This window comes from Calidris pugnax, unplaced genomic scaffold, assembly GCF_001431845.1.
Source record: "Calidris pugnax isolate Ruff unplaced genomic scaffold, ASM143184v1 scaffold20, whole genome shotgun sequence".
Lineage (NCBI taxonomy): Eukaryota > Metazoa > Chordata > Aves > Charadriiformes > Scolopacidae > Calidris > Calidris pugnax.
The window spans coordinates 26,199,907-26,226,347 of record NW_015094510.1 but is presented as its reverse complement, the minus strand read 5'-3'; the positions used below and the strand labels follow the sequence as shown (position 1 = coordinate 26,226,347).

The window sequence follows — 26,441 nt, the reverse complement described above, 5'->3', positions numbered from 1 at the left end:
TGTGGATGCACTCTTTCTGTTTTACATAGTTTTAAATATCTTGCAGTCTAATTAGAAACAAGACCCTATGGGTGGTGTAATGAGTACAGAAGAGGTAAAAAGTGACAAAATCAGGAACTGGTAATAGTGCAGACGGACAATTTGGATACAAGCAATGGAGATTGATGGCCAAAGCTGGTCATTGAAGGCTGAAGGAAGTACTGTAAGATTTGTAAAGCCTGTCCTTTCAGTAGAGACCTAAAGCAAGATAAAGTTGCTGCCTCTTGTGCGTGGGCAGAGAGCTTTCTAGGAATTGACAAAAGAAAGTCGAGGAGGAGGTAAAGGATGGCATATGTGGATGAGAAAATGAGAAATAGGAGTGGATAATAGTTATAAAAAGTACAGGAATGAGAGCAAGAGGCGTGGTGGTTTTGTCCTGAAGGTTCAGCTGCCGCTCCCTGCGGCATGGCAGCAGGAGTGAGTAACGGGTGTAAGCGAGGGGTAACACTTGGTATTTCAGACGTGGGGATTAGGCTGGCAAACCAGCCTACCAGCAGCTGATGGGTGACCATCCTCAGCAACATGGGCTGTCTCGCATCAGAGGAGTGTGTGTGCGTGTGTGTGTGCGCGTGTGATGTGATCCTTATCTGGGAACACTGCAGACATCTGGCGTACACCGGGGTTCACACCCTGGGTAGATTGTGGGCAGGGTGCCTGAGATAGAGCAGGTAACTCCCCAAATAGTGGAAGGCAACCTCTTCTAGCAGTAAAGTGTCAACCTCTAAAGGTGATGAGGACTAGAGAAGCAGTGGTATCTGAGGAAGAGGATGGCAGGTTTGAAGGGAAAGCAAATGTCTAAAGTGAAGGTGGGCTCTGGATTCACTGGGGCTCATTAGAAGCATGGAGGAGGGGATGCCAATAGTCAGCTAATGGCATAAGCATTGAAAAGAGAGGCACTCAAAAAGGAGATAAAGTGATAGAGTGTGGCTTTGGGTGTAGCTGAAAGTGTCAGAGGGGAGTAATGGCAACTGGGAAAAGGGTGAGGAGGGAACTGAGAGGGACAACAGTGAGAGTGGGTCAACAGTGAGAGTGGGAGGAAACGTGAGAAGATGGTGGTGAGGGGTCAGGTGGAAACAGGAGGAGTAAGAGGGAAGTCTAGCTTCCCAATACATGATCCATGGAAGAGTGAGAGGAAGCAAGGCCAGGAAAGTTCAGTAGAAGTGTTTTTTTATGGGGGAGAGGTCCAGCTTCACTGAACCCATTCTAGCAACATGTTGTGTGAGAGAGGGAAGGTAGAGAGGGGAAGGTGCTGAATAAAGAGCAGGCTAGGGGAGGAAGCCAGAGGGTACAGATCATGAAGAGTGCATGTGGGAGGCAGAAAAAGAGGTGGTAGAATGAGGGGCAAGGCTGGGACAAAGAATGAATTGACATGGAGGAGGAGGGGAGATGCAGCGATGGGGAGAACCAGTGAGTGGGAAAAGCCAAAGGAAAAGGTTTTAAGCATAAATGGCCATATGAGGAGGAAAAGGTTGGAAGGATGGTGAGGAAGAGAGAAGGGGAATGGATGTAATGACAGATGTAAACAAGCTGCCTGTAAGGAGTGAGTAAGTTGTCCTAAGTCCCAGTCCTTGTGCAGCTGATGTATGATGTACAGAACTGGTGAAGTAATGAGTACTTTTATGGTTCTGTTAGGCAGCAAAAAGACAGAATAACAACAGTAATATGAATCAGTAATGTTGGTAATCACCAGTAAAAGTAATAATTTAAATAGATAAACATAGTGAATCAGTTACTCTGCACTTCGGATATTCAGGAAAAGAAAATGTGGCTATTGATAGAGCTTAATGCATAGACTCAGGAAAGCAAATGTTACATCACTTTTCTGTGCAATTTATACTTTGTGCTTGTAATACGTTTGACTGTCAGAGTGAATTACTCAAAACATTCTTTGCTGAAGAAATATGCACAAGAAATTCTTTGTAAATTACTAAGATCACTGTGTTAATAAAATAGTTGTTCCATGAACAGCAGTTCTAAAGGAGCCTGCTTTCCTAAGGGTTTGTGTCTCACAGTCCGAGACACAGGTCTTCCTGACCTTCTGTCCCTTCAGTAACACAAATTCCTGAGCCTTTTGTGTTTCTTGCATGGAGAAACAGACAGCGTTAGCTGCCTGTGCTCACTGGACTGTCAGTTTGCAGGGATTACATAGCTCACCACTCCCAAGTGGGACGTGCAAATGATTTCTCTTCCTTACCCTGCCTCTGATTAGTTGCAAAACTGATAGGAACTTAATTTTCTTGAAGACCTTTGCCTCCTGATTGAGACTGGTTGAAAAGCTAAGGAAGGCAGGCAGATGGATGTACAGTATAATTGGATAACCTCTTTTCCCTAAGAAATGACACTAAAAATATGAAGCCATTCATAATGGAGAACTGGCAATCTATAGGGCCAGAATGCGAAGTTCAGGTTAAAATCTGATGGATGATATGGCTTATTGTCAGCCTCCAGAGATGGCACATACTAAAGAGTGATGGTAATTGAATTACATTACTGCCAATGAAATATAACCTCTAATGGCTACTCAGTGTGATGATGCTTTAAAGCCTTGTCAACACTAGCAATCCTAGTGCCTATATTTCAGCAACTGTCAGCTCTGGTAGAAACACTGAGATAAGCAGGACTCAAAGCAGATTTTTGTGTAGAATTGGCTGGACATTTTTAAGTGACAGTGTTTTGCTTTTGGTCAAAAAAGTGCAATTAATTGAAAATGAAGTACTCTGTTGGGAATAAACGTCACAGTTTGAACCAGAAGCAAGTCACAATCCAGCACAGAATTATCTTTCTGGTGAAAGAGAAGATCAGTTTAACTGTTTTTAATTAGTTTTGAGGCTTATACGTGACAGACCGAGGTTCAAGTTTTTCACCTGAATTAAGCAAGGTGGTCGCTGGAGTTGGACTGTTCTGTAGTACCAGCAGGTTGTCCTTGTGCTGCCTGTGCTGGGAGATGGGTCCCTCTGTCTTGGGTTCTATACTAAGGGCTGTGAATAGCATTGGCTTTGTCACAAAGCCACTATGCTTAGGAGGCTGCGAACGTGCTTTTGAAGGTGGGAAAACTGTTTCCCATGCACAACTGAATAGCAGCCTAAGAAATACGAGGTCCTGCTCTGCATCAGCATTGTGGATGTAAGCAGGTGTGGTTCTGCAAGCATCCAGTACGGCAGCATTTGACACTGCCGGAATAGATGCCCTGTGTCTATGGCAGCATCATAGTTATATTCAAATTACTACACGAAAAATACATTAGGTGTGAATCAAATCAGCAACCTAAAAGACTTATATCCTTCTACATTTGTGTTTGAAACATTTGGCACAGGAAGATTTTTCCCAGCATATTTGTGGTGCCACTGGAGATGGGACATATGGTGAAGCAGAGCAGCCAGAATGGGTGATCGCTGCCAATTTTCATAAAAGGCAACAGTAAAGGCAGTTTCAGCGTATCTTGATCCAGACATGTTCCTCTTGGCCTTCTCAACGTGCTGCTTTCCTCCTAGATTAGCTGCCTGACAAACACTCTTCTCAACTTGCCGCTGTTACAGGGGGGCAGTTCCCCCTGCATCTCCTGGTTAAAAAAACCCTAGTGATTCTCACGCTGCTCTCAGGCAGCAACGTATAACATAGGGTGGCTCTTCTGAAGTTCCTCCTCATCCCACAGATTTAGCCAGGGAAACCTGAAGATGTATGTATGTGGTACTGCGGAGAAGCCAGTGGTAGCTACATAGCGATGACTTGGAGGCTGGTGAGTGACAGCAGCTTTCCCTTCTGTCTTGCTCTGTTCCTGCTCTCCCTTTACCTTGCCTTCCCCTTGCAGCCTGCAGCTATGACTCATCATGTTTCACAACAGCTACTGTGCTTGTCACTGGAGAGGAGGAAAAAATCCAAACTACAGATAGGTCCGGAAGAGTGTTAAGATGAGACATGAAGACCTTCCCAAGGGCCAAATGGCTCTTGCCAACACTTCTGGCAAGAGTGTTAGCAAATGTGCCTTAGCTGTGCTCCTCAGTGCCATGCTGTGGAGTAAGTGAGGTCTTTCTTATCAGTCGTATGACCATCATGCTTTCATGGACTGTCCTTACTTTCATGCTGCCCTGCCCATCTGCCCTTGGGAATATCAGCCATTGGCACCCACATGGCAGGCAGTGATGAGTACCCACACCACGGGGTGCCCATCATTCCCAACCCAGGCTGTCCTCTCAGGCAGTCCAGTGCTACCTCAAACACAGCAGGACCATGGAACACCCTCATCTCAGCTGCCCTCCTCAGACTAGCTATAAGGAAGAAATCTTTTATGATGAGGGTGGTGAAACACTGGAATAGGTTGCCCAGAGAGGCTGTAGATGCCTCATTCCTGGAAACATTCAAGTCAGGTTGGATGGGGCTCTCAGCAATCTCATCTAGTTGAAGATGTCCCTGCTCATTGCAGAGGGGTTGGACTAGATGACCTTTAAAGGCCCCTTCCAACCCAAACTATTCTATAATTCTATGATGCTATGATTCTATGAAATGATGCTGTCTCCATTGTTCCTTGTATCTTTGGCAGGTGGCAAAAGGCAGCTCAGGTTGGATGCTCAGGCTGAGGAAAATTTGGAGTTAGAAGATCTGGAGCAGCTACAAGGGGAGCTGTGCAGGGGGTAGGAGGAAGGCAGGAGGAGAGATGGGGGAGTTGTTGGGGAAAGGAGAGAGGGCTAGGAGTGCCTGGAAGGAGAGGGAGGGTAGAGAGAGAGGCTTCATGTGCCCACAGAACAGTTGGGACAAAGCCGAAGAGCCCAGATCTAGAGCCAGGGAGGGAGGCTCTGCACCTCTGAGTTTCAGACCTACAGGGTGGGTCCCTACAGCAAAGGGAGGTTTAGGACTGCTTATAACAGGGTAATAAATTGCTGTCCTTCTAAAAATTGACCAAAAACTTGTTTGTCCCAATGTTTTTTGGACACTCAATCTCCCTTTTGCTCCTAAAGCTACTGGGGAGAGGTTGGGGGAGGAGAGAGAGAGAGTACTGTCCTTGAAGAAACATGTTTTCCCAGTAAGTGTGCAGGGAGGTGACGATATGCCTCTTTATTGTCCCAGCAGGGCTGCACCTGCAGTGTTTTGTGCTTTTGTTTGGGTCCCCACAGTTCTGGCAGGACTGTGCAGCTGTAAAGACAGAGGAACAGAAGTTTTTGGAGGTAAAAGGGACAATTTTTTGTAGTTTGCTGAAAATTGCTCGGTGTAGGTAAGGATTTGCTATGCTGCATTCTAAAAATATCTTTTATGTTTCTGTGCAAATAAGGGAAGGGAATTGTTCAGCCCTTCAAATGGTAGGTCAAGGTGCACGGAAGCAACGTGAAGAAAAAAACAGGTTGAAGGTGCATGTTGGGAACAGCATTTGGGTCAAATATATAGTCACTGCAGATATCTGAGAATGGGATAGATAAATAAATTACCCTACAGTATTATTCACACTTTCCTGCTAAACACCTCCAATCTAAAGGCCTCAGATTAATCTATTTTTTTTTTTTTATAATCTGCATTACCTGTCCATCAACGTACAGGCAGGCTTCTGCGGCTGAGATGAGCCTGGAAATGGAACCGTTGCAGCACAGAACAACTTTTGGAGGGAGAAATAAATACAATTTCCCTTGACTGAGGGCGCAGACTTCTAGGCTGAGTGGTCAAATCCCAGGAGGAATAATGGCCATGGCAGCAGGTTTAACACCCTTTCTGTTGCGTGTAAAATACTAATGTGCCTTTTGCTCAATGGTACAAATGGTGGGGAGGCAGAGGGCAGTTCCTGGGGTGGCTGAGTTGCAAGGAGTGGTCAGGCTGTCCACATGAGCAGCACTGCTCAGGAAAACAGTGATCAAAAACCTGATGGTGTCTTTTAGCAGTAACAGCGACACGTCTTCCTGAGTAAATCTGATTTAAACAGAAGAGCTGCAAGAGGCAGGCCTGGAACTAATTTGAGAGGGCAAACTTTGAGATCTGAAGAGAACTAGTTCATAAAGGTGCTTATGGCTCTGAATGTGAAGGAAACTTGAAACTTTGTCAGAGATGCAGAAATCCCGTGGAAATAATATCCCAGCAAGCGTGAAGCTGCTGGGAAGGATTTGTAGTCGAACAGGGTGTGGGTGGTTGGCAGAGGGTCTCTGAGGAATGGGAGAAGGGCAGGTTGCAGAAGAGCACATCTCTTAGAGGTGTAGAAGCACGGGGATAAAATGGAAATTGCTGCAATGAAGCTGACTGGGGCCCTGAAATGTATACTAAAATATAAAGCAAAATTCTTTAAAGCTATATAAATGAAGAGGGAACACGAGTCTTTATAAACACTCTGCATTCAAGCGGGAGTGTAAATGTAATACAGCCAGAATGTGGCTGCACAATGTGCTAACTGGGCTATCCAGTATCTCTCACAGACTCCTTGGGGTGGTCCCACAGGGCTAGAGGATTCCCTGTTGTGTGATGAACAAAGGGAGCGGGGGCAGCTGACACCACTGCTAAAAGAAGTGGTTCTTTTTCCCTCCAACCATCCATCCCCTCCGTTTGGCTGGCACAAGCATTGCTGTTGCTGCCTGGTGAACTGAAGCGGGGAACTGGAAAACAAGCTGGCCAAGTAGAAGGGCTGTCTGTCTTCAGCCACAGTGGTTCCCCTCCAGGTCACTGCAAGATGTGGTGCAAAGGTGGGAGCAAGCCCGGGCGAGGGAGGGAGTGCTTCTTTCCCAGGCAATGCATGTGTCTGCCAGCCTGGAGTGTTTGTGGACCTCTTGTCTGTGTGGTTTGTGTTTTGCCGGGAGCAAGTCCTGGGCAGCAGCAGGGCTGTCAGTCTGATCCGGGGTGTGCTTGGGGCACAGGAACATGCTTTTATATGAAGGAATAGAGGAAGGCTTGGAAGTATGTGCAAGATGAGTGTACTGAAGCTGGATTAATAGTTTCAGGCAAGCCTAGTATTTTTTTTTTTGGTAGGAATTTCTTTTTCTAGAGATGGGAATTAAGTTGTACTGATCTGCAGGGCTGTGTTAGGTATGACCTAGCAGAAGAGAGCATTTGCTACAGGAGGTAAAATGGGTGTTAGCAGTTGACTTGTGTGATAGATGGAGAAAGAACTGAAGAGAAGACAGCAATGTGGAGTGTTGAAAAGCATCAGACTGGAGTGAAGCTGTTAGTAGAGTTTTTATGGATTGGTCCTTGGGTTAATTTTATTCCCTGGTTTTATTAGGGACATTAAACTTCTTGTCATAAAAAAAGTAGTAGTGTGTTACTGAAATTTGCAGATGTTGCAAAGTTGGGAAGTATTTTCAGCATAGAAAGTTGCCTTGCAGAAAGGATTTGATGATCTAAAGTGCCAAAAAATGTTTACACATGGGGCTCACGGAGAGCTCTATTGGTACCACTGCATATGGCACTGGTAGGATCTAGTCCAAACTTAAAATGCAGTTATGGCCACTTGTATTACAGAAGATGAATTGAAACTGGAACAGGTGCAGAAGGGGCTTACTGGGATGATCAGAGGGATGAAAAGACTATAAAATGATAGAGTCTAAAGATGTTGGCTTCTCTAGAATGAAAACTGAGAGGGTGCACGCTTGGTCTCTGTAAATACATTGAGGTCTAACACCAAGCAGAGAAAAAAAGTCCATGAAATAGAGGACAAGAACAAATTGGTTTGAATGGGTCACTAGAAATCTTAGGCTGGATAATTAGGAAGTTTCAGGTCCTGAGGAAGTGGGATTTTGAGCTGACCTGAAGAATTTTTTCAGGGAGGTGGGAGATGTAGTCTCTACACTAGACAGTAGGAAACAGCTCTGTAATTGTGGACATTTTCTTGTGGAAAGCGTAGGTCTGAGAAAAGCCCTGAAACATTAGTTACTTGGGAAGACTTGTCTACAACCTCATCTACTTCACCTTTGCTGATACCTTCTCTCTGAATTTGGATGGGCAGCCTTGCTGAAAGCTGGGTGCTGTTAAATTGTGTTCCTCACAGGTACCAGAAACTGCAAACCACTCAGCAAAATGACAGCAAGGTACGAAGGACTCTGTAGAAAAGAAAGGTCTTTTGAGACGTGGCTACTGCTGTGGGAAGAATTGATAGGTGAATCCACACACTTAACACAGCTAATGTGGGAGAAAGCTCTGTGTGAAACTGAAACTATTGTGGTTCTTATTAGACTAAGACTTCAGTCTGTTTTTTAAATGAGAATTTCACAGATTATAACACCTGTCACCAAAGAGGAACACCTACGAGTAATGTCCTGTGGGATAGATACTACACTGTTCCTCGTGTCTTTGATTTTCCTCAGAGGATTTCATTCCAGATGCTTACTAGGTCTGTGGATAATTTCGTAAGAGAAAAAAACCTCAGTGATCTCCTTACCTTGGTCCCTGTGATTCTGTGCTGAACCTGGATTCTCGCTACATGCCCAGGACAGGAAAGTGTTAGAATATTTCCAACCTAAATTTTATATATACATATCTATATCTATATCTATATCTATATATCTATCTCTAAAGCTAAACTTTGGTAAAGCAAAATCTTACTTGAACCTTTGTTTTATGGTTTACTTTAGCCTAATTAAAGATGCGTGGAATTTTCTATTCTTAGAAAAACAAGAGGTTAGGCTGCTTGAGGAGACCGCCAAGGTGATGTAACACCTTAGAGAAACCCCCTCCCAGCGAGGGCAGTCTTAGTTCCCTGCCTCTGCTGTGTGCTTCTGCTTCCTTCCTTGCTCCCACACCAGCACTCATCTGACCTGCCAAGAGGCTAATTTAGGAATCTAAAGCCATGGAAGAAAGCTTACTTTTTTTTTTTTTTTTTTTTTTTTGGGTTTTTTGCCATCTACAGTTATACAATTTACAGTTTTAAAGTAGGTAAAATATATTTAAATGGAAAATAAACTGGGAAGAAGAAAAATTTGCAGCTAGTTGCTGATTTAATAGTCTGATCTTAAGCTCTTATTAGTCAACAGCTCATAGCTTCTAATGCAGTCTTCACCTAGCTCATTGTTTAGTTTTCACATGTATTTAAAGTCTGGTTTTAAAAATTACTTCTTTTGCAAAGAACATGAGTTAGTTCTTTAATATGGTGCTGGAGGGCTATTGCTTTTCTATAGTTTATAAGAAATGTGATGTAGACGAGGAATGGAAATCTTTTTTTTTTTTTTTTTTTTTTTTTAGGGTTGCTTCTGTGCCAGTTTAGCTCCCTGAGGTGGCTTGTTGCCTGTTTGGGCAAGCAGTCGTGCTCTGTGGGGGAGTCAGCTGCAGTGTGGGATGAGAGAGGGGTTGAGTTCAGCGTTGTCGGCAGTGGGTGGTTGTTACAGTGGCATCGCTGCATCCTAAACCTGAATCCTACTCAGTGAGCAAGTGTGGGGCATGTTGGGTTTGAATGTCTTCAGATTTGCTTCTTTGCGGTTGTGTAGCTCCCCAGACGCTGCAGCCCTGAATGTTTCTGGAGCTAGCCATGTTAACCATACGGAGGTGTGAAAAGGTTCAGCGTCTTCAGATGATCTGAGAATAGTATGGTGAAGTGACATGCTAAAAGAGCATCATCAGCAGTGACATACAGTGATATGCTTGGGGATTATTCGCTGCATCAGATAAAGATCTGATGGGCTCTGTTTCTGACTCAGGAGCCAGTGGGATGTGAACGTGGCACTCTTTCCTACTTTACCATTCATCATTTTCACAAAGACAGAGAAGAAAAAGTCTGCCCTGCGGGGACTTCATTAGGGATTTTGTCTAGGTTGAGATTTGCTTTGCAGTTTGAATGTGCTCAGGCTGATTTGGTGATGTGCAGTAACACAGTTCATTTGTGTCGCATTCAAAAAGCTTAAGAAATAGCTTGTTACAGTGCAAATCCATTTTTTCCCTTTTATAAAACCCTTTGGTTTCTTTTTCATTCTTTTCATAAAGGCAGACTTCTGCTGTTACTTCTGGTTTGAAGATCAGATTTTATATCTGTGTTCCATGACTGCTGCTGAGGAAAAACTTGGCTTCTAATGTGGATGCTGCATGCTTTTGAGGTCTGGTCCAGGCTGTGCATCTTTAATCTGCTAAACTTTACACTTTGAATTCAACACAATTATAGAGACACTGTAACTGTGACTCAGGAGAAATTTTGACTTCATTCTATTATGGTTGAAACACCATTGAATTTAATGGAAGCAGGATTGGACCTGCTCCTGTAAAACCACCTATTAATTTTATGGTTGTGTCAGCAGACCCTAATCAAGATAAGAGCTCTACTGTATTCATCATTTTAAAAACTTGAATCTAGACAGGGTTCCTGCTTGTAAGAGTCTGCAATCTAAAGACAGTCTTTTAACATGTAAATGTTTATTGCCTTTGAAAAGCAAGGGAATTTTTGCCTGCCGATATCTTCTTTAGAACAGCATCTAGTGTATAATTTGGACTCAGAACAGAAAACTTATTGGGGAAGACTTCAGGAAAATCCTTTGAGTAATTTTAGAAAATACAAATATTGTAAAGCTTAATGCAAATCATCAGGTTTTTTTTTCCCTTTATACTTCAAAAATCTGAATTCTTTGGAAGGTCCACGTGCAGCTGCTACCTGGTAGACCAACTGCCTGGTCTTTGAGCTCTTCAATCACCAATTCTGTTAAAGTTGCTATTATATATCTATCCTTTTTCAGGCAGATTGACAACTTCTTTCATCAAAGCTGAAATTAACTGCATGGGTAAAGTTTTACCCACTGAAAGACAGGCTCCACTGATGTGTGTGTGTGTGTGAGGAGTAGGGGGCTCGGGGAGGAGCAGAGCCACCTGACTTCCTTCAGAGTTTTCCAAAGGCTGGGTCAGCTGTGTCACTGAAAACCTAAGTCAGGGCATAGCAGCACCAAAGATATGTGGATTTTCTGAGGAATCTTAGGGAAATCTTTTTTTTTCCTACTCAGAAAGTAGGATACTAAAAATTGTGTATCTAAATCCATTACTTGATGGTAGGGATTGCCTCTAGGAAAAGGAATGGGGGAAGTGTCCAAAGAGTCGTCTCTGGAAAGACCGCTTATGAGGAATGTTTGCCAACAGAGGAGCACTGCTGACTAAAAGGGCAAATGTGACATCTTTTCTTCAGCAGTAGCTCTTTGAAATGCTGGCCTTCCTTTGTGACCAAAGAGGCGGGAAATCAGAAGGCCTAATTTTTAAACACGTTAAACTGAATATGCAATTGAGTCCTGCTGGGTAAAGACCTTAGACTACCATCAGCCCTTTGCTGTACTGCTTGCCAAAGCACAGTAGAGAAAATAAATTTTCTCTGAAAAATTTATTGGTTTCTGAGACTCCAGTGGATGTTTGGCATTTCAGTGAGGACGACTGGAATCCTCACTGCAAAAAACCCCAGTGTAATAGCCGGTGGTGCTTTGTTTGTTTGGAGACCCCCACCCAGAATGACAATGTGGTCAGTGATGCCCCTGTCATCTTAGCTAGAAACTAGCAGGTAGCTTTACATAAAATCAATTACAAAATATAGAGACAGGCTTTTGTTCATCAGTTCTTGACCAAATCATCTTGCTGAAAGAATAAAACACGAAGTACTTTTATAATGCACGTTTATCATTACATATGTATTGTAATTATTTGGTCCTTGTGGCAATGTGTTTTATGAAGGGCCCTGAGCAGTCTGCTGCTTTTATGATGACACCTTGTAGCTGAGAGATGAGGTGCTTCTCTGGTGATGAATAAATTGAGTTTGGGGGGTGCTCACTGAATGTAGAGACTCAGGCAGATTAAGAACTTTTTATCAACCACTTTACAATACCTTTCAGCGTATGAGTTTTCCTGCTCCTGCAAAAGGCAGTGTTTTCTGCTGAATGAGGGCTATCTTTCCTTTAACCCAGCATTCTGTGCTTAGAGAACCACAAAACAAAGTAAAGAATACTGACAAAACACTTTGATGCTGTGGTCCATCTTAGTTGTATTTAAAAAAACAGTGTTTCAGGCTGAAGAGTGTGTGTGTAGCTGTAGGAGAGCAGCCCTGGTTTGACATACACGTTGTCTTTTGATAGAAGAGAATTTGTGGAGTGGGGAGCTGGGCTGGGTCAAGTTACAGCTTTCAGTAAATCTGAGCGTGCCTGAAATGGTTCTTTTAGTGCCTTAAAATATTTGTTGCCTTTTTATCATTGCAAGCCTGATCCAAGTTCCATTTAAGCTGATGGGAACTTTTCTCCTGTCTTCTTTAAAAATTGGCTCTGGCCCCCGTATCAGATTGCATACCACCTTGCTTTCTGATTCTTGGAAGGGTTCAGCCAAGCGTTATGAATTAGATGCTTAGATAACATTGATGACTGCAGTTCTTGATTGTGCCAGGGAAACCAAAAATAAAATAGAGGTCAGAAGTGTGACTAGTAAATGGCACAGTATGGGCCCAGTCCTGCTGGCGCGGAAAGGAGGGGAGCACACCTGCTTTTTGCTTGTTTGTTTTTTAAGAGTTGACTTCCTCAGGGTCCTCCTCCGTTGTGGCACGGAGAAGGAAGCTCTTCAGCTTCCAGAGAAATGGCACTGTGACAGCTTATGTGGCCTGAGGCCTGTCCCTGGAGCTTTGTCATGACTTCCAACAGCAGCACGAGCAGACCCTGGGTGTTTAGGTGAAAATGAGTTTTCATCTAATGCACTTGGCTGGGCAGATCTAAATCAAACCTTTATGGACAGAAGTATGGCTGCTGGTAGGCAGCCTGTGCCGGCAGATGCGAGCTCAGGCACAGTGGGGTTGCTCTTCCTATAATGATTTCATGTCCAGGGAGGGCATGCTCAAAGCTTGACAGATGCTGCGAACTTGAAATCTCAAAGGAGTGGATATCAGTAAAAGCAAGAGCTGTGGATTTGGCAGTGGCAAAAAATGGATGGAGGCCTAATTGGCATCTCATCCTCCTGTGGCTCATGTCAGAAGAACTCTGTAAACAACCCTGGGATAGCACAGTGCTGGATCCCAGTATGGTGCCTCCAGAGGAGGTCCATGATGGGGTGGAGGGCATGGGAGTGGGAAAAGAGGGGCAAAGAGGGGCAAAAGGGTGAAGCAATGAAATCCTTGCTGCACAGACAGCCCCTGGGGATTTTATTGTTGATGCTGGAGTCTGCTTGCTTTGTTCAGGAAGCTCTGTTTTTTTCTGTTGCCTTCATCGGGATCTGGAAGCACCACGGTGTCTGTATCTGTGTAGCTATTGTGGTTTTTGGTGATAATGCTCCCGAGGGGACCAGGTTCTGCCAGGTCTTGGGAACTCAACAGGCTTTTTATATGAAAGATATTAATCTTTAAGTACTCTCATAACTGCTCCATGGCAGCAGCACAGAACAGTCACAGGTTGGGTTTTGGGTTTTTTCTTGGCATGTGGAGATTTATGTATAATAAAAACTTTATACAAATTAATTAGAAGTTTAGGAGGAGAAACTAAGATGAATGCTTCATCTCTGTGAAAGTACAAGGTGACCTCAAGCAGGGAAAATGCAATTGCCCAACTGTGTTTTTGCCAGGACACCTTGCCTAATTTCCCTCCTCTTATAAAAAGTGCCATGGAATATGAAATGCATGTGAGAGGCAGCGTGGGTGGCAGCGTGGGTTCCTGGCTATTTGCTTGGTCTCTCTTCTGGCCCTGCAGGGTTTCCTGCTGTCTTTCTGCAGTGCTCATGGATTATCACTGACACAAGCACAAAAACCTAACCAGCTAGTCCTTTTGGCAGACTTTTTTTTTTTTTTTTCCCCCCTTCTTCTTTTTTCCTGTGTTCTGTCAAATTATTAAACAAAGCATTCTGAAAAAAACCCCAACACTGCTTGGAGAAACTCTTCAAAGAAAACTCTGTGACATTCACCAAGTCAGATACTTGATGTGCAGGACTTGCCTCGCGTTGCCGTCTAACTTGGAGAGGAAAATGGCATTGCTGGGACACCAACACCGGTGTTCAGCTTCTCGTTGTGGCTGGAGGTTGTCCGCTCAGCCACAGACAAACAGGCTTAGTACGGGAGATCAGACAGCACCAAAGTGAATGCTAAACTACACCTTTATTTATGACAACTCTGGATGACTGTTAATTATTAGCTGAACGTAGTATGTTCTAGAGGCTGTTGGCATTACAGCATGGGAAGGGCCAACTGCATGTAAAATGTGCACGTTTGTAGGCAGGACAGCAAAGAAAACCACTTCGGAAGAGAATAGTGGGGTTTTTTTTGTTTTTTCTCTTCACTACATATGCAGTTTTTATTAACGTCATGTAGCCAAAATGAGCGATTTGCATGAACTTATTTAGAAGACTATGTATTTAAACATGATTTTATTAAGACAGGGTGGATTAACACAGTGATAATGTGCAGTAGGTAGGTAGGAAATGCTGAATACATCAGATATACTTCTTGTTAATAGTTGTTTGAACTACTGGATTAGATTTTTTCTTGTGAAGCATCTCTACTGAATCAGTGTAGCAGTTTGCAAAAGGGAAAACTACGTGGCATAGAACAGAAGAGTTTGCTAGACATGAAGTGTATTTCTTGTGATGTTAGGAATGATGGTCAGGTTACGAAATAAATTGGACTTTTAGCTCTGTATGGTTGTTTAAAAGAAAAAAAGAATATTGATATGCTTTATACAGCACCTATATTGTGCTTTCGACTACTAGGCAGCACAAATGTCTCACCCTTCTTTACAGTCATGAAACCATTCTCTGGGCAGCGTACATCTATTTTGCTTATTTCCACTTATTTCCAATTAGCTGCTTAACAGGGATATCTTTTTTTAAACAAGTTGGGAAAATCCTTCATTGTGATGGCTGTAACTATCTACTTTATTAATTTACAATCTCACTTTTAATCAATCTACCTGGAATAGGATAACATAATTATTTTTCTCCCTGGTTAGATGGTGGAGAATGTAGAAAAGGAAAGGGATTCTGGGCTTGCTAACAGTAACCAGCATTAGCAGAGATCTGAATTAAATCTGCCTTGGGTTTCCACCCTTGTGATATGTGCATCTTTGCACAGTTCAATTATTTGTATGTTCCAAGTTAAATAACAGGTTAAAAAACCCTGCCGGTAATGTGTGGAAATGTGGTAAAATAAGAATCAATCACTTTCTAGTGGAATACTCCACAAACAGTCCTCACAGAAAACATGTGGTGTGTGGTGCAACATCTAATTTATATAATTTTCAGGTCACCTCCTTATTTGGCCCCTGAATTTAATGATTTGATTAAGGCAGGCAGCCTCCCCTTTCACAGGAATGCAGGTTACTTTCCATAGCTGTTCCAGTTGGGTATGTTTGGTATTTGTGTCAGCCGTCGACAGAGATGTCTAGTGACATTAAGTATGGTGCAAGGAAATATTGGCACTGGAAAAACGATAGTGAAGTCAGTTGCTAGAATAAAAGTATGCAAAAAATGCTGTATTCTAGGGCTGTATCTTGCTTTTCAATTGTGCATACAGGGACTTTCTAGAAGTCATAGCCAGAAGGGGAAACGTAAGCCACTTGTGATCACAAAACACCATCTCATTCCCACACTGGGAGAGTTGGCTTTCAGCAAGACTTTCCCATCCTGAGCTGGTGAGGCAAGAAGGTGCTTGTTGGCAGAATGGACCAGCCTCACCCCTGTATTATGCTCATTTCTGGCTTGAATAATGGCATGTGCACTCAAAACATGAGTGTCAGCTAGCGTTAAGTAGTGTGGTTAGTGGTGGACTTGGCAGTGTTAGGTTAATGGTTGGGCTCAGTGATCTTAAAGGTCTTTTCGAATCTAAATTATTCTGTGATTCTATAGTTCTACATAGATGACTATCCTAGAGGATATTGTTTTCTGTCTGTTGTTGTACTATATTAGCCGCAATTGCAAGGATCTCCCGGGCATGGGCAGAAGGATATGCTGGGATTTTGGTACCCACATTATTTAAAAGGCCTTATCCAAAATCACAGACACCAGTTTACTCCAGGGGTCTCTGACTATAACTGGAATTTCTAGGTGTCCTAGAAGGAAATGGTTTGGTGAATTTATAAAGAAATTATTTCACTTGTTGGAAAGTGTGATTGTTGGTGCCCCTTACATATCTGAACCTGTGTCCCGATTGTTCTGTCAAGTTCATATTGAAGTATTTGCCTACTGTCTACACGTGAATTTCTGAGAATTTTGCTGAAGGACAAACAAGATGTAGCTGTGTTGTAAGAGGATGAAAACTAAAAACAGGATAAGCTTGTAAAATAAAGATTGAATTTGTAAGCTTGAAATGCATTGAACTACCCCAGAGCGCGGTGCATTGCAAACGCCCTCATTCAGGGTCTGCTGGTTAAGTGTACCACAGCACTGTCATGATCCATCAAACCTGCCAGATAAAGAGAGACTATTTTAAAATTTCTCCTTCAGGGCATGGGGAAGTACTGTTCTTGTAAAGATAGAAATTTATGATGATGCTAAAAAAAATGCAGATGGAGTGAATAATTAATGAATTCAAGACAGGACTGAAATATCTTCCTAAAATGTTGCTATTTTTAGCAGGGAGTGCTTCTGCAGTGCTTGTCATGTGATCCTATTGCCTTCTGAGAGCAGGAAAACAATTTGAATTAGTTTCTCTTTCCCGGTGGACCTATAGGCCCAGCGTATAATACCTCTTAGCATCTGCTTCTGCCTTAAAGCAAACAAAGTGATTTTAAGCCACATGCAAAATAAAACACTAATGAAAGCTGTGAGTAAAGACAATCTTTATAGCAGCTGAATAGTTTTTATAATAGTTTGTACACTGTACAAGGGGGCTACTGCAAGGTGTGTAACTTTCAGCTGCTGCTGAAGTATTCTGCTGTAATGTTTGTAATGTTTGCTGCAGTTTCTAGCTGTGAAAGGACATACAGGCAATTATCTATAGGAGGTTGCAGGGTCCGGCCCATAGGTAAGGATTTACTGTAAACAGATTTGTGCTTCTTTTCCCCGTAACCAGTGTGCAGTGTTGCTGTGTTTGAGCTGCCTTGCACATTAAAAATGTCAGAAACGCCTCTAAAATAAATTGTTATAAACAGCCGGCCTGTGCACGTGCTCGTGATTCTACAGGCACAGCTCTGCTGGAGCCACAGGGAGGGAAGTCTCCTGGTCGAACTGCAGAAGAGGGTGCCAGAGATGGGACTGCTCACTTCTCTGCCACAGGCTCCTCCTGCCACTGTGCAAGCCACAACCACCCAGGTCCACGCAGGGACGTGGCTGCTGGCGTAGTGAATACTCAAGTGTTTAACATCTGAAGCTGGTCCTGTTGGGGATTTCTGCTTCCTGAGGGGTGATGAGGTTCCCAATGCCTTTCAAAGGCGAAGTCAGGAGCTGCTTACTTGCTGCCTTTCTTTCCTACTGGAGTTGCCAGAGGTTGCATTTAGAAGAAACTTCCAAATCCCAAACCTTTAGTCGCTGAGGAGCACCCTGGTTTTGCAGCCAGGGGTTGCAAGGGGTGCAGAGGGTGGCTGGCTTGTCCTCCCCACTTGCTGCAGGGGTTGCTTTACCCATGTGGGATGGTTCTTGGGTGACTCCTGTAAGGTGTGTAGGGTTCCTTGGACCTGGCTGGTCCCCAGCCACCCGAGGGCTGCAGAGCTCTACCCCTTGAGCAGCCACGCAAAGTAGCTGCACAACATGTAGGTTGAAGCATGTTGTTTTGGGAAAGGGCTGTGAGGTGAGTCCTGAGCAGCAGAGGTGGCCCCAGGGCAAGGTGCAAGCTCTGGTGGTGGTGGCTGGTTTTGGGAGTCTCCTGGGTTAAGCCATGGATGGTGGCTTCTTGGAGGCCCTGGAGCTTGAGATGTGGCTCCCTAGTTCTGTTCAGGCACACATTTATAGCTTAGGTGCTGTAAATGCTTTGCTGCATTTGGGCCTTGGTTTCTGTTTTCCCTTTTCTGTGTATCTATCTAAAAGGACTGTTTTAAGATTTAATGTCTATAGAACACATGCAGAGAAGTCTGTGTTGTGTGGAGCTTTGTAATAATTAGAAAATTATTCTCACCTAGAAGCTGAGTTTCATTGATGTGAGTGCTATTCAAGTGAGAACTCTTGTTATGAAAAAATGTATTAAATTATCATTATAATTTTTTTTGGTGTCAGCTGCAAAGTCATTTTTTTCCCAGCTTTCCGTCAGTTCTCCCATGCTAGAGCTCACCACCTTTTTTCCAGCCTTCTTGCTCCGTCACTTGTGTGAGTCCTTCCTAAAATGAATCCGATTACCAGGTGGCTGCTTTTTAAACAAACCACATCTATTTAGACCAAAATGATGTAGAAGAGTACACACAGACTGAATAAGTGGGTGTACTGGAAGGAGTAGGAGTCTGTGGCAGGGGAATCTGATGAAGGGTTGATGTCTTTAATGTCTTTAAACTAAAAAAGGGAAGATTTAGGCTAGATGCAAGGAAGAAATTTTTTACAGTGAGGGTGGTGAAACACTGGCACAGGCTGCTCAGAGAGGTGGTAGATGCCCTATCCCTGGAAGCATTCAAGTCAGGTTGGATGGGGCTCTCAGCAATCTGATCTAGTTGAAGATGTCCCTGCTCATTGCAGAGGGGTTGGACTAAATGACCTTTAAAGGTCCCTTCCAACCCAACACATTCTATGATTCTTCAGTGGGTCCTGTCAGTAGGACAAGACACAAGGACAACCCTAGTAAAGCAAGCCTGGAGAAGTTTCCTTGCCGAACTTCATCTCAGCATGTGGGGTTAACGCTGCTGGTTGAAGCTGTCTTGGGTTGTGGTTCTGTGACACAAATAATGAACCAAATGAAGGGCAGTAAATGTCCATTTGATGGAAAACTGGGAAAAATAAGTCTTTGCAGCTGGCACCAAAAAAATGGTATTTTAATACATTTTTTCATAACAAGAATTCTCATTTGAATAGCACACATATCAACCAATTTTTTAATTAGTGAAATACATTGAGTTCTCTATGCAATGAAAAGACATAGAGATTTTAAGGCCCTAAATTGTATTTCAGCCCTGCAAACCAGTTCTAGTTTTCTTTATTTATGTCTTTTGGTTTGAATTAGTTATATAAGTCCAGTAGTATCTTGTGAGCTGCTTGAGAATGATCAGAAATTAAAATACCTGGTTTTAGTTTTAGAATCCTAGAATGGTTTGGGTTGGAAGGGACCTCAAAGATCATCTAGTTCCAAGCCCTCTACCAAGGGCAGGGACACCTTCTGTGTCCAGGTTGCTCAAAGCCCCATTGCTGTTTTGATTTGGGCAACAAGGCTTTTGGAGAATCATTTTGGCTTCACGTAGAGTTATCCGCCCATGTGGCTGCTTCATGAAATACCCAGCAATACATTTACTTAGCTGAAACTGGGAGTATTGAATTGGTTCATTTTGCAAATTGAGAAGGGAGATACTGATTTCAAGCCCTGAAAATAGTAATTATTTTTAAAAATGTTTACAATTATTTATTGTATACAATATAATAGAAACTATAAAATATTTTAAAAATAATTTTTGTGTCTATCTACCTTCTTACAGCTTTTTCTTTTCTTTTCTTTCCATAGGAAAAATTAACCCAGGAGTGTGTATTCAGAGAGCAGTTTGAAGAAAACTGGTATAACACATATTCATCAAATCTATATAAACACGTGGACACTGGAAGACGATACTACGTTGCGTTAAATAAAGATGGGACTCCAAGAGAAGGGACTAGGACTAAACGGCATCAAAAATTTACACATTTTTTACCTAGACCAGTGGACCCTGAGAAAGTACCGGAACTATATAAGGATATTTTAAGCCAAAGTTGACAAAGACAATTCCTTCACTTGAGCCCTTAAAAAGTAACCACTATAAAGGTTTCATGCGGTGGGTTCTTATTGATTAGCTGTGTCATCACATCAGCTCCACTGTTGCCAAACTTTGTCGCATGCATAATGTATGATGGAGGCTTGGATGGAACATGCTGATTTTGTTCTGCACTTAAAGGTTTGTCCTCCTGGAGGAGAGCCTATGCCCACTCGCTTGATTTAGTACGAGAGGGAGCGCGAGAGAATGAGTGCGAGAGAGAGAGAGAAAGGGAGAGGATGAATGGGAGTGAGAGCGCGAGAGAGAGAAGCCAAGGGGAGGAGGAGGAGGAGGAAGGCCTGATGCATGCTGGGGAATAGACACGCTTTTAAATTTTTGATCAGTTGTACTTCGTCATATATCAGCATAGCTGCCATACTTTGATTCATCAGGATTTTTGGCTGGTGGCCTGCTCAAGTGTACGCTGCATTTACAAAGGCATGGAGGGTGCAGTCTTACTTAAACAAGAGACTTTTCAGTTAATCGCTCTCTGGGTCTCACCCCACTGAGTTTAAAGCAAAGACCTCTTAGTAAAAAAATAAAAATAAAAAGTTAAATTTATTTATAGAAATTCCAAAGGCAACATTTTATTTATTTTATATATTTATTTATTATATAGAGTTTATTTTTAATGAAATATGTACAGGCCAGATAGGCATTTTGGAAGCTTTAGGCTCTGTAAGCATTAAAATGGCAAAGGCCACTATGAACCTGTGGTAAATTCATGCAAGTAAATATAAAGGTGCATGGATAAAAAAAAAAAAAACAAACAACCAATAAAAAGGTAATAATAATAACAATAAATTCTAGTGACCCTCATGTACTAAAGGCGACAATCTCTTTTGTGCCCGTTTTATTGTACAAGTATGCACACCACTCATGACACTGAGTCCTCACTCTTCTGACTGCTTGTTTCATAGCTTACCCCCAGAGGATTAAAGAGAAAAACTGGGTCTTCAACTATTTTTCCTGTGTCTGTAATATTTCCTCTCTGATAAAGTGACTTCTTACATCATTGTAAACTTCACAGCTGTGGAAAATATAGGGGTTGGAATATATTCTACTTGTTAAAACCTATTGCAGATTATACCAAAGCTAAATGATAAATATGCTTTTCTTTTTTTTTTTTTTTTTCCTAAAGCAGAATGCCAGAAACAACATAAGTAATATCAACAATTGTACTAATTTTACAATTCCACAAATAGCACATGATGGTTTCAGAGGGCAAGAACCAGGTTAACAGGATCACTCTTGTAAACATGTTTATTTGTGCACTTGACTATCTACTATGAAAATATACGAGTTCCATAGGGGTCATTGTAACATCTTTTATGGAAAATTGCTTTCAGTGTGAACTGTCATAATACATGATATTAGCACCCTTCCTAAAGTAAAACTTGCAAAATGAAACTAATAAATCTCTATCAATAATAACAATGAGGGGGACAGTATTAGATTTGTTTTTTTTTTTTTTTCCTAAAATACATTCAAATATTCATGAGATGACAGTATGTAATATTTAAGGAATTATAGCATTTTATGTTAAGCACACAAACGTGTTGATTGGAAGTTACCATTTGGGAATTAACCCTTAGAAAGAGGCATTTTTTTCCCCAGGACCCTAAAGGGAAAAAAAAAAAGAAAAATCATGTAAGGTCCATACGACAAATACATTTTGTAGTTGTTTTATCCCTTAGGATTTGAATTCGGTGCCGTTGAGCGTAGCCTTTGCCGTTGGATCTGTTGGGAGAGTGGCTGGTCCTGACTCCCCCGGCTGTCCCAGAGGCAGGGAGGCTGAGCGCAGACAGGCTTTGGAGGAGCTATGCATAAGTTTGTAGCCCTTTTGTAATTAAGTGATTTTTTGCTCTGAGGCACTCTTGTCCATGTGGTATATATAATTTGAAACGTAATTCTGTTCTGGAATAACCTCTGGCTTGCTGTCCTGAGCAAACGTGACTTTTCTGTACTCGAGCAGGTAGGAGGGGCCACATTTCAACTGACGATATCAGTAATCTTAAAGAAAATGTGGCATTTTATTATAATTGTTTATGAATGATAAAGATACGTAAATTACGTTAGTTGATTTCTAGGATACAGTTAGCCACACTTGTCTAAGGGACACTTGTCTAGGGACTTTGCTGAACCATTTGTCTGGGTGGCGCAGAGCCGTGCTGGACCGTAGGAGAAGAAAGCAAGCTTCTGGGGAGGACTAGGGTTCATTGCTCAGTGTTAAACAGATCAATCCGACCACCAGGAAGGGAGGTTACAACTCTGCTTTTCCAGTGAATCTGACATACATCGGGAAAATAACTGCAAAGGTTAAAAGTGCTATGAGTTGAGGCCGCGATACTAGGCCATGGTTTGAGTCTTAATGTTAAATCAACTTGGATTTTTAGTCATAGGCAAATCATTACTACTAGTTAACATGTTTTATTTAATTTATTTTTTTTGTATTTTTCTAAAGAAAGGATTAAACCCAAGAAAAATGTTATGAGTTTATGGCAGTCCATATAAATAAACTGTAACCGATTTACTCAAATAACCCATAATGGTGTGTAAATACTGACTTTATGTAAATATAGAAACCTGTAATTTAACATAGGCATTATTGCGAGACTGGATGGTCCAGGAGCTGGCAGTTTGCCACTCCCTGCAGGTTCACTGGGTCAAATTCAGCCTGTTTTGGGTAGCGAACAACAGATTCTGTTCAGTCACTTGTGTAAAATGGGTTATTTCTGTTTGTTTTCTGGCGGGGGATGGGCAAAGCCATCGTCACCGGGGTGCTGCTTAGCTCCTTCGCCAAGGCGTGGAGGGGTACGGATGCCCTCCCGCTCCTTACGTGATCCTGCTAAAACAGGGCTGGAGAGAGCTGACATGGCAGAGCAGGGAGGCTTGCAGTGCTGCTCCTCCTGTGCCCTGGACAAACAGGAGTCTTCATTTGCTAGTGCTGTCCATCTGGCACCTTTCTCAAGCACCAAAATTCACTTGAAGAGAAATCTGAGGGAAAAACAGAAGAACAATTGGTGTTATTTACTTGATATTCTGTAATGGTGTGTAAATACATACAGAATTCTGTAATTTGTATAAATACATTGCTATAGAATTTTGAAAATTGGTATTATTTGCTTGATGTCCCTTTAGAGCATTTTCTTATAAACATGCACATGTGTAATAATGGGATTGCAAAAAGATATCCTTTCTTATTCCTAGAAAGGGTGTGAGAAAATTCCAGGAAGACTAAAACCATCAATATTTTCTATGTCTTTTTGCTAAATTGGAAAAAAAACAGGGGAATATCTTTTTGGCAAGAATTGCATTAGCATTTCATCTGAAGCAGATCTGTCTGGGCAAGCAGCATGGGCAAAAAGGTGGTGGAGATCCAGAGCAATGTTACTCTATGGGCTGGTTTTGAGCTGCATCTGGTAACACATCAGGCAATGCTCCCGAACTTAGGTGAGGTGGATGAAACCTGGCAGATCTGGGCAGTGCAGAGAGCGGAAAGAGAAAAATCAGAGGAAAATTGTCTTAAATGGACACCAATCAGTGCAGAACTTAAATTGCCTGCCAGCTGGAAGGAAAAAAAGACACATTTCAGAAATGACTGGGTATAAAGTGGAGGCTGAAGATGGGACTCTGTGTGATAAAAGCCAAGCACTGCTATTATCCCCCTGGAAAAAGAGAAATGTGTGTTTAGTAAGCATACAAATAGAAGGAAGTTGAAGAGACTGCTTCCAAGGCAGTGGCTAAGTTTCTTTGGAGACAGAGTATGGCAGGAGGTAAGAGAAGATGCATCTGCAGCATGTCTTTCTGAGTCCCTTGCATCATCTTCTTAGCTTATGCTCTGCTCTGCATATGCTTGTATCAAGCAAAAAAGCAAATGTAGGGTCCAGCTTTGTTCCTCATGATTATAGGAGTAGAAATAGATGGGCTGTGAGCCATGCTGAATACCTTTTTGTGTGAACTCCTGTCCCAGCTAGTGAATTCTCATGAGGCCCCTGTGAGCAAACATGGTGACAGGGATATGGCCAGGCTCCTTACAACTGCAGTTTGTTTTGCAGAAATAAGGGTTTCAGATTCATTGAAATGTTGATGAAATCTTTGAGACTCAGTCCTTGCTCCTGTAGCTGTGTGTGTGTAGGCAGCTGTATTTGTAGGTAGGGAATCTGGGGGAAGAAGTAACCAACAACGTTGTCCTAAATATTTTTTTTCCAGATGGCATATCATTTACTTATCTGAGAATAGAAACCAGAAAACTTCTGTTTTCCAGACTTTTATCTCTGTTCTTAAATGGTTAGAGCTCTCCATGGGTTGCTCACAGGTCAGTTCTGTCCTGCCTTACTGTTATCTTTCACCTTACCATAACACTACAAGATGGTTTTGCCATCTGGCCTCTAAACAAGCACCAGCAGCATAACCTCATCTCCTTTTGTCAGGAAGCTGGAACAGCCTGTCCTAGAGTTTGTTGCGGAACAGTTTGACATTGTGAAGTGAGCAGGGCATGGCTAATTAGCATCTGAAATTCAGGATTTGTAAAATTCTTCCATCAAGGATAAGAAAGACAGTGATTATAAACAACGTACCTGTTGTTCAAGGTGTCTTGTCAGCACAATTGCATGAAGTTTGAAAGCAGAAGATGCTTCTCGATGTTCAGGAAATTTAAAATGAGAATAACAATCAAGTTCCACCCACAAAGGAGTTTATAAAACCCAGTCTTGTGGCCTTTTCCCCCCAATAGTTATATATCTTTAATGGCTTGCTTGCTTTTTCTTCTACCTGATGATATTGGAAAAGACTCTTTTATTTTTCATTCATTATTTCTGAAGTCCAGCTGTCTTTGTATAATTTTTCAGAGTTATTCTGGTCTGAAGCCTGAGGCGGGGAAGTTGCCATGTGATCCTGGGTTAGGACAGAGGATCACACATGTTACACTGATGCTGCTGCTGTGCTCAGAGTAGCTGGTATGGTCCATAGGATGACCTTGTCTTATTGTAGCTATCACACGGAGGGCTACAACATGATTTGTGCCTGAATACATTGTACATTGTTGTTATCATAGAAGAGATCTTTTCAAATTATTCTCAAGTCATGCTGGCTTTATTAAACCTGCATCTGCCTCTTGAACACACGTTCACAAATATTCTGCCATGGAGAGCTGTGTATAATGCAAATTTTAACTCCATATTGCTTAGTGATGCAAAGGGGTTTCACTTTATAGCAATAATAACAATAATAATAATAATCATCATCATCATCATCATCAAAAATATTTTCTTTTCCTTTAGGTTGAGGGAAGTTATATTCAGTACTCACAAGTAGCAACTACACCATAGTCAAAAGAATTCTGCAATTAGACTGTACTGTCAACATGTTTCTCACATTTCTGTTTTCTTGAGAAATCACAGACCATCAAATTATGGTGATATGCAAAAAATGCCCTGTAGATTTTTTTTTTCCATGTCCAGAGGGCCTGGATTTAGGTATATCTTACTGTTGGAGGCAGTAAGTCTAGGTGAAAAGAACGTTTCTGTAATATTGTAACTCATTCATTTTATTGACAGCCTCTCCCGTCCCCCTGCAAAGTGTAATTTTAGTTAAAATTATTATCATTTCTACCCTTGTTGAGAGTGTAGATGTAAACATTGAAACAGTGTCTTCAAATATTCCCTCACAGCTGTGCTCTTGAATGCATACTTCTTTCTTTTATATTTCTTATGTAATTGCTTTTTAGAAACCTTTATGCTTGTTATTCATGATTTACACATTCGTTTAGTTACAGCCAAATTATGCACCTCTGTCTTCTTTGGTTAAGCTGATTTTCTCTTTCTGGACCTCTTATGTTTGGGCAGGCAAGGCGGTAAATTCTCAGCTAGGAGCCTTATTTTTTTCTTTTCTCTTCTTCATGCCACAATCAGTCTTTTTATTCATGGACTGCAGTTATCTTCACAAACTTTCACAAAGAAAGTACCTGTATGGTAAGAATGTGTGTCCCATCTTATCTTCATTCCAGAGAAGCATAAGACTTGCTGGTAATGATCCTCTGTGCATTTTTGTCCTTGAGACAATATTTTGTTTGGCTCCAGATGGAACCAGTGCTCGTATCTTCCTCTCCAGGATGGTTTGGGTCTTTATCTCCCCCATTTTCCCAATAGGACGATTAGAAGGTGTTCCATTTACGATGTCAGCTTATTCAGATGTGGCAAATCAATTTCCACTTCTCCTTTCACGGAGTGTTCTTATTATCTGTTAAGATCAGTTGATATCTAAAGCCCATCATAGACGTCACACCTTATTAGCTTGAATTCTCTTCGTCAGCTGCTTTGTATTACTTCATGTTTACAACTCACAATCATAATGATTTGACATGTGTGTTAAAGATGCAAAGTCTGGTTATCAGTCACTTTTGTTTTAAGACCTGAACTGTTCTCTGAAGAATGAAAGTCACATACACGTAAGGATATTTTCCTCACTGGCTCCAGCCCACCTTGCTTCCTTCAGAGGAAAGCAATTCTTTTGGCCTCCTCACTATGCATGGAAATTGCTCCCAAATGGCCTGCTGTATCACCTGCTCTCCTGTATTAGCTCTTTTCCTTTTAATTAAAAAGCCCTCTTCCAACTATTTTTTTTAAGACGGTTCTTCCTATCATCTTAATCTCCCTAATACCATTTTGTGGTATT

The 26,441-nt window shown here is 42.0% G+C and overlaps 1 protein-coding gene across 1 annotated transcript in view; it reads left to right on the top strand.

Moving 5' to 3' along the window:
- FGF9 (fibroblast growth factor 9) overlaps positions 1–20,583 on the top strand; it is a 28,131-nt gene extending 7,548 nt beyond the window's left edge. The window contains exon 4 of the mRNA XM_014965697.1: positions 19,484–20,583. Coding sequence (XP_014821183.1) covers positions 19,484–19,729 — 246 coding nt within the window. The 3' untranslated portion in view covers positions 19,730–20,583. The remainder of the gene's footprint in view (positions 1–19,483) is intronic.
- The last annotated feature ends 5,858 nt before the right edge of the window (positions 20,584–26,441 follow it).